Consider the following 13,868-nt stretch of genomic DNA (forward strand, 5'->3'; position numbering starts at 1 on the left):
TGAAATCCCATTTTCCAAAACCAGAAGTTTCAGCCAGAAATGAATGCAGCTAAAAAGCTATAATTTCTATTATTAATTATATTAATTAAAAATAAAATTGAATGTATTTGACATAATTTGTTAGGATAAAATCAATTTGTAGATGGGGATACTCTTAGAGTAACATACAAACCATGAATTTAATTATTGCAGCAGCTTTTTTTCTTTTTTGATATTACAAGAAAAGCTGGCAAAATAATCTGTATATTTAGATATTTCAAGGACTACTTTTTTGGTTTTGTTGTTCAAATCTATGAGAATAAAAAAAAACATAGAAAAGCACAAATTAATAACATAAAAACTATTCTGGAAAAAAATGTTTTACTGCAGAGGAGTATAAAAAAAAAATTATGACAACTGCCTTTGCTGGGAAGTGTAAGCATGGAGAGTTGCTTCTGATAGACTTGAATGACTTAAATAAATATGAAAGTACTGGTTATCTGAAGGCAAGACAAGGATATGTATATAGGTATGTGTCGAGATAAGTCTATGTCAAGTGAGAAATGCAGAAGAATTGTTCAACATTGCAGAATAACTGAATAAAGTCTCCAACACTATAGTAGCTTCTGGAAATTCCACTGTAATTTGTGTCCTGTTTTTAGGTGAGGTAGGAAGAAATATTTTTAAGTCAATTTAATACATGTGCCAGGTGCTTGGATTAGCAGCTCTGAAGAATGAAGTCCAAAGCACAGAGCAGCATGGCTGTCCTATATATTCTGTCTCATTCTGAAGGTTATGCTTTTTTTAGAGACAAGAGAGTAATTTAATATCCATGTTCATGGAGTTCCTGGCTCAAAGCCCACAGAATCAGGAAAAGATTCACCACTTTCAGGGGTCTGCAGTGTCATCCTTCTGTCATTTGACCCAGTCCTGCAAGCCATTGCTCTGGTGAGTAATTCTGAGTAAGATGTTCTAGGACTGCACATTTTTACTTCAAGACCAGGAGTGCAAAAAATGCTGCATCTAGATGTGGATATATACCCCTTAGAAAGACTCCCAACACATTTCTCTCTTGCAGCAATCCAAAAACCTAATTTGCCTTGCATTCTCTCAAATCTTGTCTGAAATTATTCCTTTCCTTCGTTCTCATATAAAGCTGCCCATTCAACATGTTTACTAACTTAATGCAGAAGACAGTTCTTTATCTTGCAAAAAATTTGGACTGGCTAATTCAACTAGTCAGATCAGTCAGAGCACTATATGCAGGACTATCTCTAGGACTATCTGACTTTTCTCCAAGAAAAATTTAACCTTAATATCTCTAACCAGACATGAAGAAATAAACTTGTCTTGGTTTTACTTTAATCAGTGGTGCTTTTGCCACTGACTTCAGTGGAGCTAGTATTTCACCAGTAGCATTCAAATATTTTTCTAATTTCAATCAGGTGAAAAAAAGCAGCACACAGACAATAACTTAGACTAGAATTATGTCTGCATTAATTCTGAAAGAGAAGGACTCTAACTTATTAAAGGATGCAGTGATTTATAAAAGACAAATTACATTACTTTTTTTTTTTTTCTTTCCCTTGGCCCAAAACAGCACCAAGTTCTTTACTGATATGAATAATTAATGTTTGTAATATTTTTCTATAGACAACAGAGGGAAACCACATTATGGCTGTGAGAAATTATGAAAAATTGCTTTCCTGCATTTACTTACTTTCTGCAGTAATAAATAAGCATACGGCTCAGTTTAGGAATTTCACAGTATACTTAAATTTCTGATCAGGCTGATTTGAATTAAGTCCACCATGCTAACCTTTTTCAATAGAACTTTACAACAAACTATAAAACTGTTGTTTAAACAATGCTTCCCATAATTGCCACCAATAAATAATACCTTTTTATTGCTGTTAGAACACTCTGGATTACCGGTTTCCAGAGGCTGCTGCAGTAATCTGTATGTAACTTTGTGCTATGTCATTAATAATTATGTGGTTTTCTTTTTAACTTTCAGAAAACTGGAAAAGTTTAAAAAGACATGCAAAATGCTGAGGATACACATAAGTGAAATATTTAATGTCCATCATTCATAAAAGTTACATTGTTTACATAGGGTTCATTAGTATATAATAAAAATGTCATCTTAATGAAAGATTTTCTGGCAAGTCTTTTATATGTTAATTTGTTTAAGATACACTTTGGCTATACAGCTAAATAGGAATATATTTTTAAAAATCTTTCCGCAAATAGTTGCTTAACAGTTACAAAACCTCATTACTAAGAATTGGTTATTGTTACACTAGCTTGTTGGCTTGTAAAAATCATTTGTGATTTGGACTGGGAATCTTAGGATCAGCTTTTTGTAACATACTTGCTCATTGCATAGTGACCATGTAAACAGCTCAGGGATCCACAAATTATATCCTTGTACTCTAAGTCATTGAAGATTTTACATACTGTACTGCTTATGTTTTCTTATACTTGATGAATAATTTGGGGATTGTTTTATTGTTGATGCTGATGGGAATTTTTTAAAAAATGTCAGTTTTATACAAGCAGTTAAAAAATTAAAAAGTTAACGCCAAAGGAAATCATTTTACACTGTGCAATAGTATTGCTGCCTCATTCTTTTTGATTTTATAGATATATAACATATTGGAACTGTACTGTACTATCGCTGCTTTTCAAAAGAAAAGTTTAAATTAGTTGGAACAATTAGCTATGTGTTTACATAAAGTTAACTATGTTTGCATCAAATAAAATGTTTATTAATGAAAGCTATTATACAAGAAACATCAAAGAGAAATTCATCATACAGAAATGTACACTATGTGTGACAGATGGAAAAGTGCATGCAGATTTGTCTCATTAAAAAAAAAGAATTCAGAAACAATAGGACTAAAGTTACTGGGGTTTGTTTCCTATGATCTCGAATGAGTGAAAAGTTCTCTCTGAATTTACAAAAATCCATTTAACAGATATGACTAGTACACATTAGCAAGCAAGTGGAATGAATGCACTCAGATTTTATTTTACAAGTACTTGTGCTTGACAAATGTGATTTTTTGTTCTTTTTTTTCTTTTTTAAAGAAAAGTTTTCTTCGAATATGGGCTGGGTAGATTGCTGCCAGGTTGCTCTGGTTTTATACATAGTTTCTCTAAATTTGTTTTTAATACCACACAATTTGTTGAAGCTTTCAGTTTTGTTAATTAGACACCATAAAATAACATATGTTTTGTTAACATTCAGGAAATGACATCAAGTCTTTTATTTTTATTTTTTGGCTCAATAGATTTTTAAATGTATGATTATCATAACCTAATATTGTCTTTGTCTTCACTGCAGTGGATTTCCGATCAAACTTTTCCCCTTCTTTTAATACTTTAGGGAATTTTCAAACGTCGGGATGTTTGGCTGTAATGCCCCATGATTTGTTCTCCCTGAAAGAAATCATAGTGACAATTTATTAAACTACAGAGCAACCTGGCTTTTCGGGGTCTGCAATTCTATTTTGTGTTCAATATACCTATCATTAAATCTTGATTCATTTCATCATATTATTTAGGTTATATTTGTCATGCAATTACTTTAGCTGCTAGCTTTCTGGGGTTTTTAGAAGTCTAAGACAGGGTTTCAATATCAAATCAGTGGGGCATTACTTTGCATGTTTAAAAAAGGAGGTTAAAAGGCTAAAATCTAAATTGCACCAGCAGTAGCATATACCCTGAATATGAAGAAACTGAAAACCTAAGAAGTTACTGTATTTTAAAATATTTAAAAGGCCGTGTTCCCGTGTTTAATACCAATTGTTCACAGGTACCGTAAAAGCAAAAAGACACACTGGTACATGTAGACTTTAAATTTAAAAAACAAACAAACAAACAAACAACAAGAAAAAAAAGAAAAAAAAAAAAAAAGGGAAATAAAACTCCTTAGATTCAAAATGGTTTATTCACACAAATTTAATAGGATATATCACAATTGTTTGGTCCATAAATATTTAGGGGAAATAGTTTCTATACAATGCATTTATCAATAAACAAAGAAACATGGACAATTTTGCTAGACCACTTACTGTACTATAAACACGAAGCTCAATATATAAGATTATTGGATTTATCAACTATATCTGAAAGAGTGCACAACTGCTTTCTATGACATGTTTGTCCCCTCTAACAGGTTACACCATAAAAAGAGTTTCAGAAATAAGAGGTAAAACAGTACAAAACTAGTGAGGTGTCAAAAGGGCTTAAAACAGTTAATTTAACAAACAACACATATATCCTGATTTTTCACAAACTTACTCCCAAGGTATATCATAAGGCACATAGTAGAACTGAGTTTTAATTAGTCTACTTAATAAAGTAGATCTCTAGTACCATATATTGTTCTGTCAAAGAACAAAATTTATAAGTATCAATATTTTTACCTGTAAAAGTGTATTAATAAAGATCTCAGCCTTACCAAGGTCGTTTGGTCTGGTTAGTGGTAAATGCCCATAAGGTAATAGAAATAGGAAAAGTCAAGATTTAATATCCGTAGAAGATGATAACCATACTTGCTAAATATATAATGGCAAACACACCTTTCTTCTATTACAGTGTTAACATCTCTTCCATCATCTTTTTTTAAAAAATAAGCTACTTTTCTGTGCTAATTTTCTAAAAACCCTGAGCAAAAATTACAATAATGCACTTTAATATGGGCAGTGAACTGTCAATATGTAACCACACATTTATACAGCCAAAAAGGACACCTTTAAAATATATTAATTTGCCACTTCGACCACCAAAAAAGAGATTTGATGGTGTCTAAAAAGTGGGGTATATGTGCAAAGTTATTCTTAACAATCCACTAAAAGCAAGACATAGATCTTGACTGGTTTTTGTTCGGTTTTGTTACTGAGACTCTCCACAATCTAATTGGTATTCAACTACAAGAAAAGGATACAAATGAACATTCACCACTGCCCAGACCATTCAGACTTTTAGCTTAAATAAAATTAAAAAAAAAAAAAATCACTATTGTAAACTAAGAAATGTATTCAGATCAGCATCCACAAGGCTTCTGAGTTTATCTGTTATAAAATTATTCTCTTCCAATTCCCATTTTTGTAAGGATTTTTGTTAACTTTTTTTCTTTTATACAAATTTTAAAAAGTTAAAGTATGTGTTAGAGTTATTCATGAAATAAACATTTTAAATACACGCGTTAAACGAAGTGTTTGATACAATCTCAGGGCTAAAGTAAATTCAAGATAATAATGGATAAATTGTACTGAAATAACTTTCTTTAAACATCTTAATAAATTATATTTTGCTTATTTCCATTTTCACTGAAAAAAAAAAGTATGATTTATCAAAAACTCAATTTAACAGGACACACGCATATGCCTTCTTGGAAATTATTTTTGTGCTAACTAAAATAGCTGGGCAACATCCTGTTTGCTTTAATAGTAAAGCATCAAGGCCATGTAGTGACCCACACTTTTTTTTATTCCAAATCAGCACTGATTGACAGACAAGAATGAAACACCCTCCCTGTGTGATATTTCAGATCAGCAGGACTCCTCACTTGAGTTGTTCTGCTGTCGTTACTTTAATAATATCCTTATAGGAGTGAGCTCATTATGGAGGTTGTCTTCCACATCTTGCCTCCTTAATGTAAAGGGCACAAATTTGGAGCCTCGGCCCTGCCATCCTCACCCACATGCACCCTCATCACTGGGTCTCTCTCTCTCTCCAGGCTCTCCATGCAGGCACAGCTTTTCCAGCTGGGTGAAGAACTGGGAGAGGAGCATTTAGCTATCCCAGTGAGACTCCATCCACAATGCTCAGATGGGATCAAGCTTGTGACTCAGGCTTTGGAAAAAAAGTGCTCTCATTTCCAGTCTGACTATTGCAATAATTAGTATAATTCATTTTGCATTTATTTTTCAGCATTCATAAAACAAATCATAAAAAAGATTTTAAAAAATAAAATTCATTTTGGGGTTCTTAAATGCTGTAAGTGAACATACAAGCCTGAAGTAGCATTCTTTTGGGTGCAATTAAATTTATTTTTATCTGCTTTTCAGAGGGAAAAGAATTTTTTTTTTTGGTAGTAATTTTTTTTTCAAGATTCTGGAAATAAGTAACATACAATTTTAAGAGGCACTTATTAGAATATTTCATAACCTTCTTTTCAGTTATTTGAAGAATTTTCTTAAATTGAGTACAATTTAACAACAATAAATGTTCATTTACTCTAGCAACGTATTACTTCAAACTCATTTGCCAAGTGGCTGCAGATGCTACACATCAAGCTGTTTATTTTCCCAAGTATTTTGTGGGTTTGTTATGTTGTTTTGTTGGGTTTTTTTCTAAAAAAAAGGCTTGAAAATAATAAAAAATAATAATTATAATAATAATAATAATAAAGAAGAAGAGTAAGAATTTTTTTTAAAAAAAAAAAGCAATGTTAGAAAAGGTTCGTTAAGGTAGTTTGTGAGGGGCTCCCGGATTCGTGGCTGTCCAAGTTAGAGGTCACTGATGTCACTACAGTGATAGTGGGATTGGTCAGGTCTGTTAAAGTGGTCGCAGTGCCGGGTGGAGTGAGTGCGCCGCTGTCTGCTGAGGGCGGTGCCGGAAGTGAGGTGCCGTCAGCTTTATCGACACCCCCATTCTCCTGCCGCAAAAGGTTCCTTCTGAATTTGGCTCTTGCGTTTTGAAACCAAACCTGCAAACCAATCCCAGTTCATTGCTTTACCGATGCTTGTTTCGTTTTGCTTATTTTTGTCTTTGTTCTTGCTTTTAAGTCATTTTTTTGGTATTTGTTTTTGTGTGGCATATAGTCTAGGTCACTCTACAGCTCCACCTGCTACTGGTGGTACCGGCCCTTTCGCAGGCAGGACCTTGCTTACAAGGCCTGGTGCTACGGATGCTCACTGGAACGTTGCAGCCCAATGTGCAGACCTCATAGAGCAGCCTTAAGAAAAATCTGCTCACTCACTCACCCAAGAGAAACACTTTCTTGATGCCCATGTAGTGTATTCCTGGGTTGGATAAGTTTGGGGTCAAGACACGTGCTAAAGATTGAGGCAAAGGATGAATGAGCAGATTTTTGCAAAGGCTGAAAGTTTGCCTTGATCCTTTTAAAAGAGGAAGGAGGGGTAATTACACCATCCCTATCACACAGATTGTTGATATGGGTCACCTAGTCTTTCTGTTCTGTAAGGTTCACCAAAAATGTTTTAGATGACATGTAGAGCAGACAAGGGATTGCCACTAATAGATTCTCCTTCTACCTCAATCACTGCCCTTTTTGGCACTCTGCATATAATACACATTAACTTCACTGAGCTAGCACACGCTGCACAGGGATTTTTTTAAATGTAACTTGTTAGGCTGTCCTTCACAAGGAAGGGATTTTTTACCATGTAGGCCCTTAATGATAACAGTTGTCCAACAGGTATGGTGAGAGGGAACTGACTCATCCTGGGAGATCATAATGGTCAAAGCTTGCTTCCTTCATTTGTGGGGATCGGCTCACTGAGGGGCCACATCAACTACTTCAGGGGAGCCAAAAGGCTTCACCCAGTGCATGTAAAAGTAGTAGATTTACTACCTCTACCCTGAATATGGTCATTGCAGAGAGACTACAGATCCCAGGATATCTCCTGGACACTCTGGAGACGGTTTCCTCCTGTTGAGGATGCAATTACAAACCACCTCTTGGTATTTGGCTGCCTTGGGTGGTACGGCATACATTCGGCACTCCTGCCACGTAATGCCATACCCCTCTGCACACCCACTAGGGACACACCCAGCAGAAGCACTTCTACATTTACAGCTAGTGTTACACATCAGGGCAATGCTATTGACTGGCGGGGAAGGGGAAAATTCCATCAAGCCTGTGATGTGGCTCCTTACCTGCAGAACTCTCTTGGTCAGGCCTGTTTTCTGGGCAAGCTGCTTGAGGTCCTTGGCGTCTGGATTGTGGTTGATAGCAAAGTAGGACTTCATGGTACGAAGCTGGTGGTGTTTGAAGGAGGTGCGCATGCGCTTTGTCTTCTGGGATGGGGGGTAAGGCTGCTGGTCTCTGTCCAGGTGGTCTGCCTCATTCTCATTACATCCTGTTCCAGAAGCAACATTGAACAAGGAGTTAGTGCTCATGCACCGTGTAGGAGAAATTAATCAAAGTAAAAAGCTTGAGTCATGTACTGTTTGGAAGGAAGGAAGGATGGAAGGAAGGGAGGAAGGACCAAGATGGTGCAAGGATAAGTACAGATGTAATTAAATGAGAAAAAGAAGATCCAGAAGACAACCTTTTCCTATTCTTAAAACATGCTACGTGCCTCAGGCCTGTACCTAGTTAGGGCAGACATAGAAAGTTCTCTCTCCTTTGGCATTTATTTTCAAAAAAGTCTTTTCCCTGTGGTGATGGTTTTGCTTTGGGCGTTCAAAGAGTCATTTGAAATCTCATTCAGATTTTGAAATCTCACTCATTGAAACACTTTTAGCTTGAGAGAAGAATAAAGGTCAAACCAGCATTTTGAATGTTCCTGAGCTTTTCCCCCAAATCACAAGCACCTATAAAAAGAGATGTACAGCAGGAAAGTTTGTTATGACAGTTCATCAAGAAAGCGTAATAATGGAGTTTTTTGCTGGTAAAATAAATGCTTTTGGACTCTGCCTGGGAGTTTCTATGAACTGCTCAAAGACCTTTGTCTGTAAAACACGTCCAGAAAGCAGTTACTTCAAAGCTTGATTCAGTCCCTCAATCTCAATCCCAATCAGAAGTAGCTCTTAGCTGGTATTGATGTGGGATTTCTATAAGCAAACAACTAGTGGCTCAGAACTTTAAAGGAGTTTCCCTGCTTTCTCTGATTCAGGATTTTCAAAGCAATTATGAAAGATGACGTTGTTCCAGATTACACTTTTATAGGTGCAAATTGTGCACCAAGAGTTGCAGCTGTTTGGGGACCGTGGCATCATTACCTCATACTGTGGAAATAAATTAAAATATTGGGGGGGGAAAAAAAAAATCTATATTTTTCTTTTCAGCTTAAAGAAAACATGGGTTAACAATTTATAGGGTCTCATTTTATAAACAGAGCTCAGTCACACATGAGAAAATTAATGGTGTCATCATAGCAGGGAATATTAATTAAAGAGTAGCTAATTAAAATGTTTCCAAATATCTGAAAACTAGTCCAAGTTTCATTAATTGCTCATTTGAATTTTTGAACTGCTACTGGATTCTTTACTGGGCCCAGTTGATCCTTATTTCTCAAAAGGAAAAAAAAAAATAAAAAAAGAGAAGGAGAAAAAGGGAAGGCATCCAATACACAGAGACTGATGTTGACAGTGCAAAAAAACCAGAGGAAAAGCAACTTGAAACCAGGAGAAAAGAAAAAGCTTCATGAAGGTGTTTTCCCTTTTGAATTGTGAGACAAGTCAACATGAACAGATGCTAGTAAGACAACACTTTGACAGAAAATCAGGTGAATATTTAATTATAGTGAGATTTGCTTCTAGTCTTGGTAAGAAGCGTATCTGCACTTTCAAACAAAGTAAGCTGACACGTCTGAAATTACCAGGAGTTGAAAGTAGCCTTAAAAACATTTTCAGACCAGATTTGGATTGTATTTACTACTTGTTTTCACAAGCAATCACACTTCAGTCAACCTACGTGGGCTGTAATTTATGAACTGACATAAATCAGAGTACCAGAACTCAGTCCCCAGGTTTTACTTCAGAAAGTTGCAGGCTGTTTGCTTGTGGTGTTTTCCTTGGGTCGCTCAGGTTTACAGCAGCAACACGAACTTCCTCGGGCTATTGCTTACTGCCTTTGTTTGTGATCTACTTTTTTTGTCTGTGATCTACTTTATTCTGGCTTTTGTTTTTGAAAATGGGAAGAGGGCTCCAAGCATCCTCACACAATCTGAGTTTAATACAATGATTAGTTCACTCCCTATTTTACGTGGGTGAAGCAGCATTATGTGGTTTGGCCACATCACAGAGCTGAGCTTTACACTGTCGCCTGGAGAACTAAGGGGAAGCAAAAAATGGGGCAAGACATTCTTGCTCATTTCTTTGCAGCAGGACTGGGGGGTTGTTTCATTTTGCTGTGGAAAAAGCTAGAATGGTTTGCCTTTTATCACCAAGAATTCTTCAGGTGAACTCTTCATAGTTTTTCACACACACACACACACACACACACACACACACTTATGTATAATGAAATAAAATAAACAGCTCTTTGAGCAACAGCTGTGTAAAATATTTTCCTAGGGAAATCTTCTTCACCATCTCATTTCTATATCCTGTGGGCTGTAAGTCAACACAGTTTCCCTCAAAATACATATTAATTCTATGATATAAGAGGTAACACAGAGAAAGCCTTGAATGTTTTAAGCACTTTTGAATAGTTTCTTCCATTTTTCATATTAACTCCAGACAGCTCACAAGGATGAATGGCTTTTACCTCATAACATTTTGAGTTATTTATTGTTGTGTCTCCACTTTACAACTGAAAACCTGAGAAACAGAAATTAAACTACTAAACAAAATTCAGGATAGAAAAGCTGTTGTAGATCCGGCAGCAGAATCTGATTTTTCCATTCTGGCCCCGTGCTCAGCTCCCGTGAGTCAAACTGTGCACTCCGATCTGAGCCAGATACTGCTGGATTGCTTGTGAATACGTGTATTTTTATGCTCAACTGGTGACTTTTTTAGCTTGATCGGAGTTAGTGCATTGTTGTGCTTTTAAAGGTCGGAGTAATTTTCCCTAATGGCTTGTCATACGACATGGACACCCTAGGGTATGATTGTTTCGTTGGGATACCGCGCTGCTTTACTGAGGAAGTTAAAATTTGTGGTTCTCACCAAACACCAAGTGACAGCAGCAAACTTTCACCATAACTTTGGAGCTGTCTGCTGAGAGGCTGTCTCCTGGCTGGGGCAAGCCCTCATGCAGAGAGGCGATGTGGGGTTCAGGGCTGCACCTCTGCCCTCTGGTGCCCTGGCCAAGGCCTGGCAGCCCTGGGGAGCCTGGGCCAGGAGGGGACGACTGGAGGGCTGGGTGCTGCCGGGAGTCCCACTGGCTGGGAGGGAGCGCGGACCACAGCGAGCGCCCGGGAGGAGGGCCCTGAGGCGAGCTGTGGGGCGCACTGTGGGGTCCTGCTCCAGACCCCACCCTCCATGTCCCACCTCTGCCGCCAAAGGCAGCAGTCACGTATCCAGCATTTAATTTGCTGTGGACTGGTTACCCTTTGTAAAGAATTACATAGAAGAGCCATTACGGAATCACGGGGCAGGAAACAAAAAATACGTGTCTGAAAGTGGCTGCCAATAATTTAAAGATTTTTTTTTTCTTTCAAAAAGTGATTTCATCTACTGCAACTCATTTTGTAACTGTTAGAGATTCATTTTCCTCCCCCTGGACCTGGAGCACAGTGGGTCAATGGGTTGGAGTCGTTCGTGACGGATGCACAGTTTGGCTGCAAACTGTATTTCCTCGAGACTATGTGTCAACCCTGGACATTGCTAGATAATAACTAAAAAAAAAAAAAGAGAGAGATGGCCCTAACAGATCAAATTTCTGAGCCATTCAGCCTGGGTCCAAAGCATCAGCTTCGACCATTTGCTGTGTTGTTTTGGGACATTTTCCCCCTCTCTGTTGCCCAGAGGATTCTGTGAGATCTCGATGCTGTGAGCTATACTTTCCTAATAGATAGTGCTGTTTAGTCTAATTTGAAGTCAGTGGTACACCTTTTACACCCCGCTGTTGTAAAAAAGGAGAATTTTAAGACTAGCACGCAAAAACTATGACAGTGTTCACAAATAAACGAGTCCTGAAGTGAAGTTTAAGGGGTATTTTATCATATCCACAACTTTGCATGTCTTCCTAATTTCTGGTACTAGTTCTAATGAGAAATTGACCCTAGAAATATTTCCATGCAGGGATCTGGGGAGTGTGGGTGATGATGCATGGATCAGAGATAGTGCAGACCAAGGGGCGGGTGTAAGGGAATGCACCGTTCGAAGCTGGGACTGAATGAACCCTGGCTGTGCTACAGGTTCCATTTTCTTTAGCAGCTTTCAGGGCTGATTGGAAACTGTGCCGTAGCCAGGGATTCCAATGTCATCTTCAATTAACAAGGAACAATTAGTGCAGTGATTACCCTGGCTCCAAGGTCTACGCATCAGAGGAGATGAAATAGCCTTGCACAGCTACCCAGTTCCCAGCCAAAGCCCATTTCACAGGCGGCCCCAGAGGAGGTGCTGGGGGAGGGATGGAGGGAGCTTGTGGTGGGGGTGGCTGCTTATGGATCTCAGCTGCAGCAGCTTGAACTTGGGTGGAGGGGAGAGCTGTGAGCCAAAAGTGGTGCGCTGTTATCAACCTGCCCTTGCTGGAAGGGCAGGCCCTGAGCCCTCTCCCGAGGGCTCCACAGCACTCCAACACTGCCCGGGCCAGAGCCCTGGGGCCAGAGGCCTGGCGCCAGAGCCGTCATCCCCAGCCCCAGCCAGAACGGCTCCCCTCTTCCCAGGGAAACACCCCACACGATTCTTGTTTCACTCACCCTTCTTTCCTCATTAGTGTCCATGGGGAGACTGAGTTTCACTAAAACAAGTTTTAGAATCCATAGCTTGTCTATTCAGATTTCCCCTTACTGCTTTCATCTTCCATCTAATGAAATCCCACTCAGACTGCTCGGCCACACCTAAAACTTCTTTACCTCTGGCCCCCAACACTGCATGTTTAGGCACGGTTTGGGTACTTCAGTGACTGGAGTTACGGAAAAAAATTTAATGCAGGGCAACACTTGTTTTTCTCCTATCACTGAGAGAGCACTCTTCTTCATTACACTTGTTAGGGCTTAGCTACAGAGAGCAGCATTTATTCCTTGGCCTCTTGTACAGTTAGATCTTTTATGTGCCAGTAAAACAGAATTATTTAACCTGAAGAATTAATTGGTATAAATCTAATATCTATACCAAGTTAAGTGCATACTGCATTTGCATTGTAAAAGTTACATACTACAACTTATTCTCTTTTTATAGTATACTATAACTTATTCTTCTTTTTCTGATATACTTGGTTACCTGTAATTTGACATCTAACTGGTGAGGTGTTTTTTGCTAATAAAATAAAAATCATGATAACAGCATCTCTGAGGCTCCTGTAGAGAAAGAATGAGGTGGTTTGGGATTTTCTTTTCCTTTTCCTTTTTTTTTCCTTCCCTTTACCCTGGGAAATGGCTAAGTTTGGGTGTTTGACATTAATAGGCCAAGACAGCCTTTGAGGAGGGCTGCTGTTAGCTCTCCTGCAAACGCTCCAACCCTCAGAGGGCTGTTTGTTTGATTTTCCAATGGTTAAGCAAGATTTGGCCTGGCTGAGTTACTCCCGCACTGCCTAGCTGAGGGGAAGCCCGAGAACTCTCTTCTCGAGGTTTGGCGTTTGTTTCCCACCTGAGTTGTAGTTGACGATGTCCACTCCCAAGGCAGGGCTCTTTCTTTTCCTGGGCCTCCCCTTCTGGACTGTGCCAGTGCCATTGAAGTAAGGCAGGGCCAGCCCTCCGCTCTTGGCAGCCAGCTCAGTGTAGCTCAGCTGAGGGGGATATTCTCCTTGCAAAAGGGACTCGAAGTGGGCCCTGCAGTAAACCAGGTTGTCCTTCATGCCAAAGTGATCGCCCGTGGTCAGAGTCTTGTTGCACGTGGTGCAGGTGAAGCAGCTCAGGTGATAAACCGACTCCCTGGCTCTCATGACCATTTCCGAGGCTGAGATCCCAAGGTGGCAGCGGGCACATCTCTGCACGGAGAACCTTCTGAAGGAAAGAGAAAAGTGGGCATCAGCTAGAAGGGCACGGGCAGACCATGCCCCAGCGCCGCCCGCCTTCCCT

The 13,868-nt window shown here is 38.8% G+C and overlaps 1 protein-coding gene across 1 annotated transcript; it reads right to left on the bottom strand.

Annotated features, from left to right (window-relative positions):
* Positions 1-2,037: 2,037 nt before the first annotated feature.
* Positions 2,038-13,796, bottom strand: LHX9 (LIM homeobox 9). The gene is made up of 3 exons (XM_008942509.1): positions 13,438-13,796; positions 7,894-8,096; positions 2,038-6,700 (listed from the first exon to the last, which is right to left on the bottom strand). The coding sequence occupies exons 1-3, from the start codon at positions 13,736-13,738 to the stop codon at positions 6,443-6,445; spliced, it is 762 nt and encodes a 253-aa protein (XP_008940757.1). The 5' UTR covers positions 13,739-13,796; the 3' UTR covers positions 2,038-6,442.
* Positions 13,797-13,868: the final 72 nt, after the last annotated feature.

Source organism: Merops nubicus, unplaced genomic scaffold (genome assembly GCF_000691845.1).
Source record: "Merops nubicus isolate BGI_N331 unplaced genomic scaffold, ASM69184v1 scaffold14210, whole genome shotgun sequence".
Classification (NCBI taxonomy): Eukaryota; Metazoa; Chordata; class Aves; order Coraciiformes; family Meropidae; genus Merops; species Merops nubicus.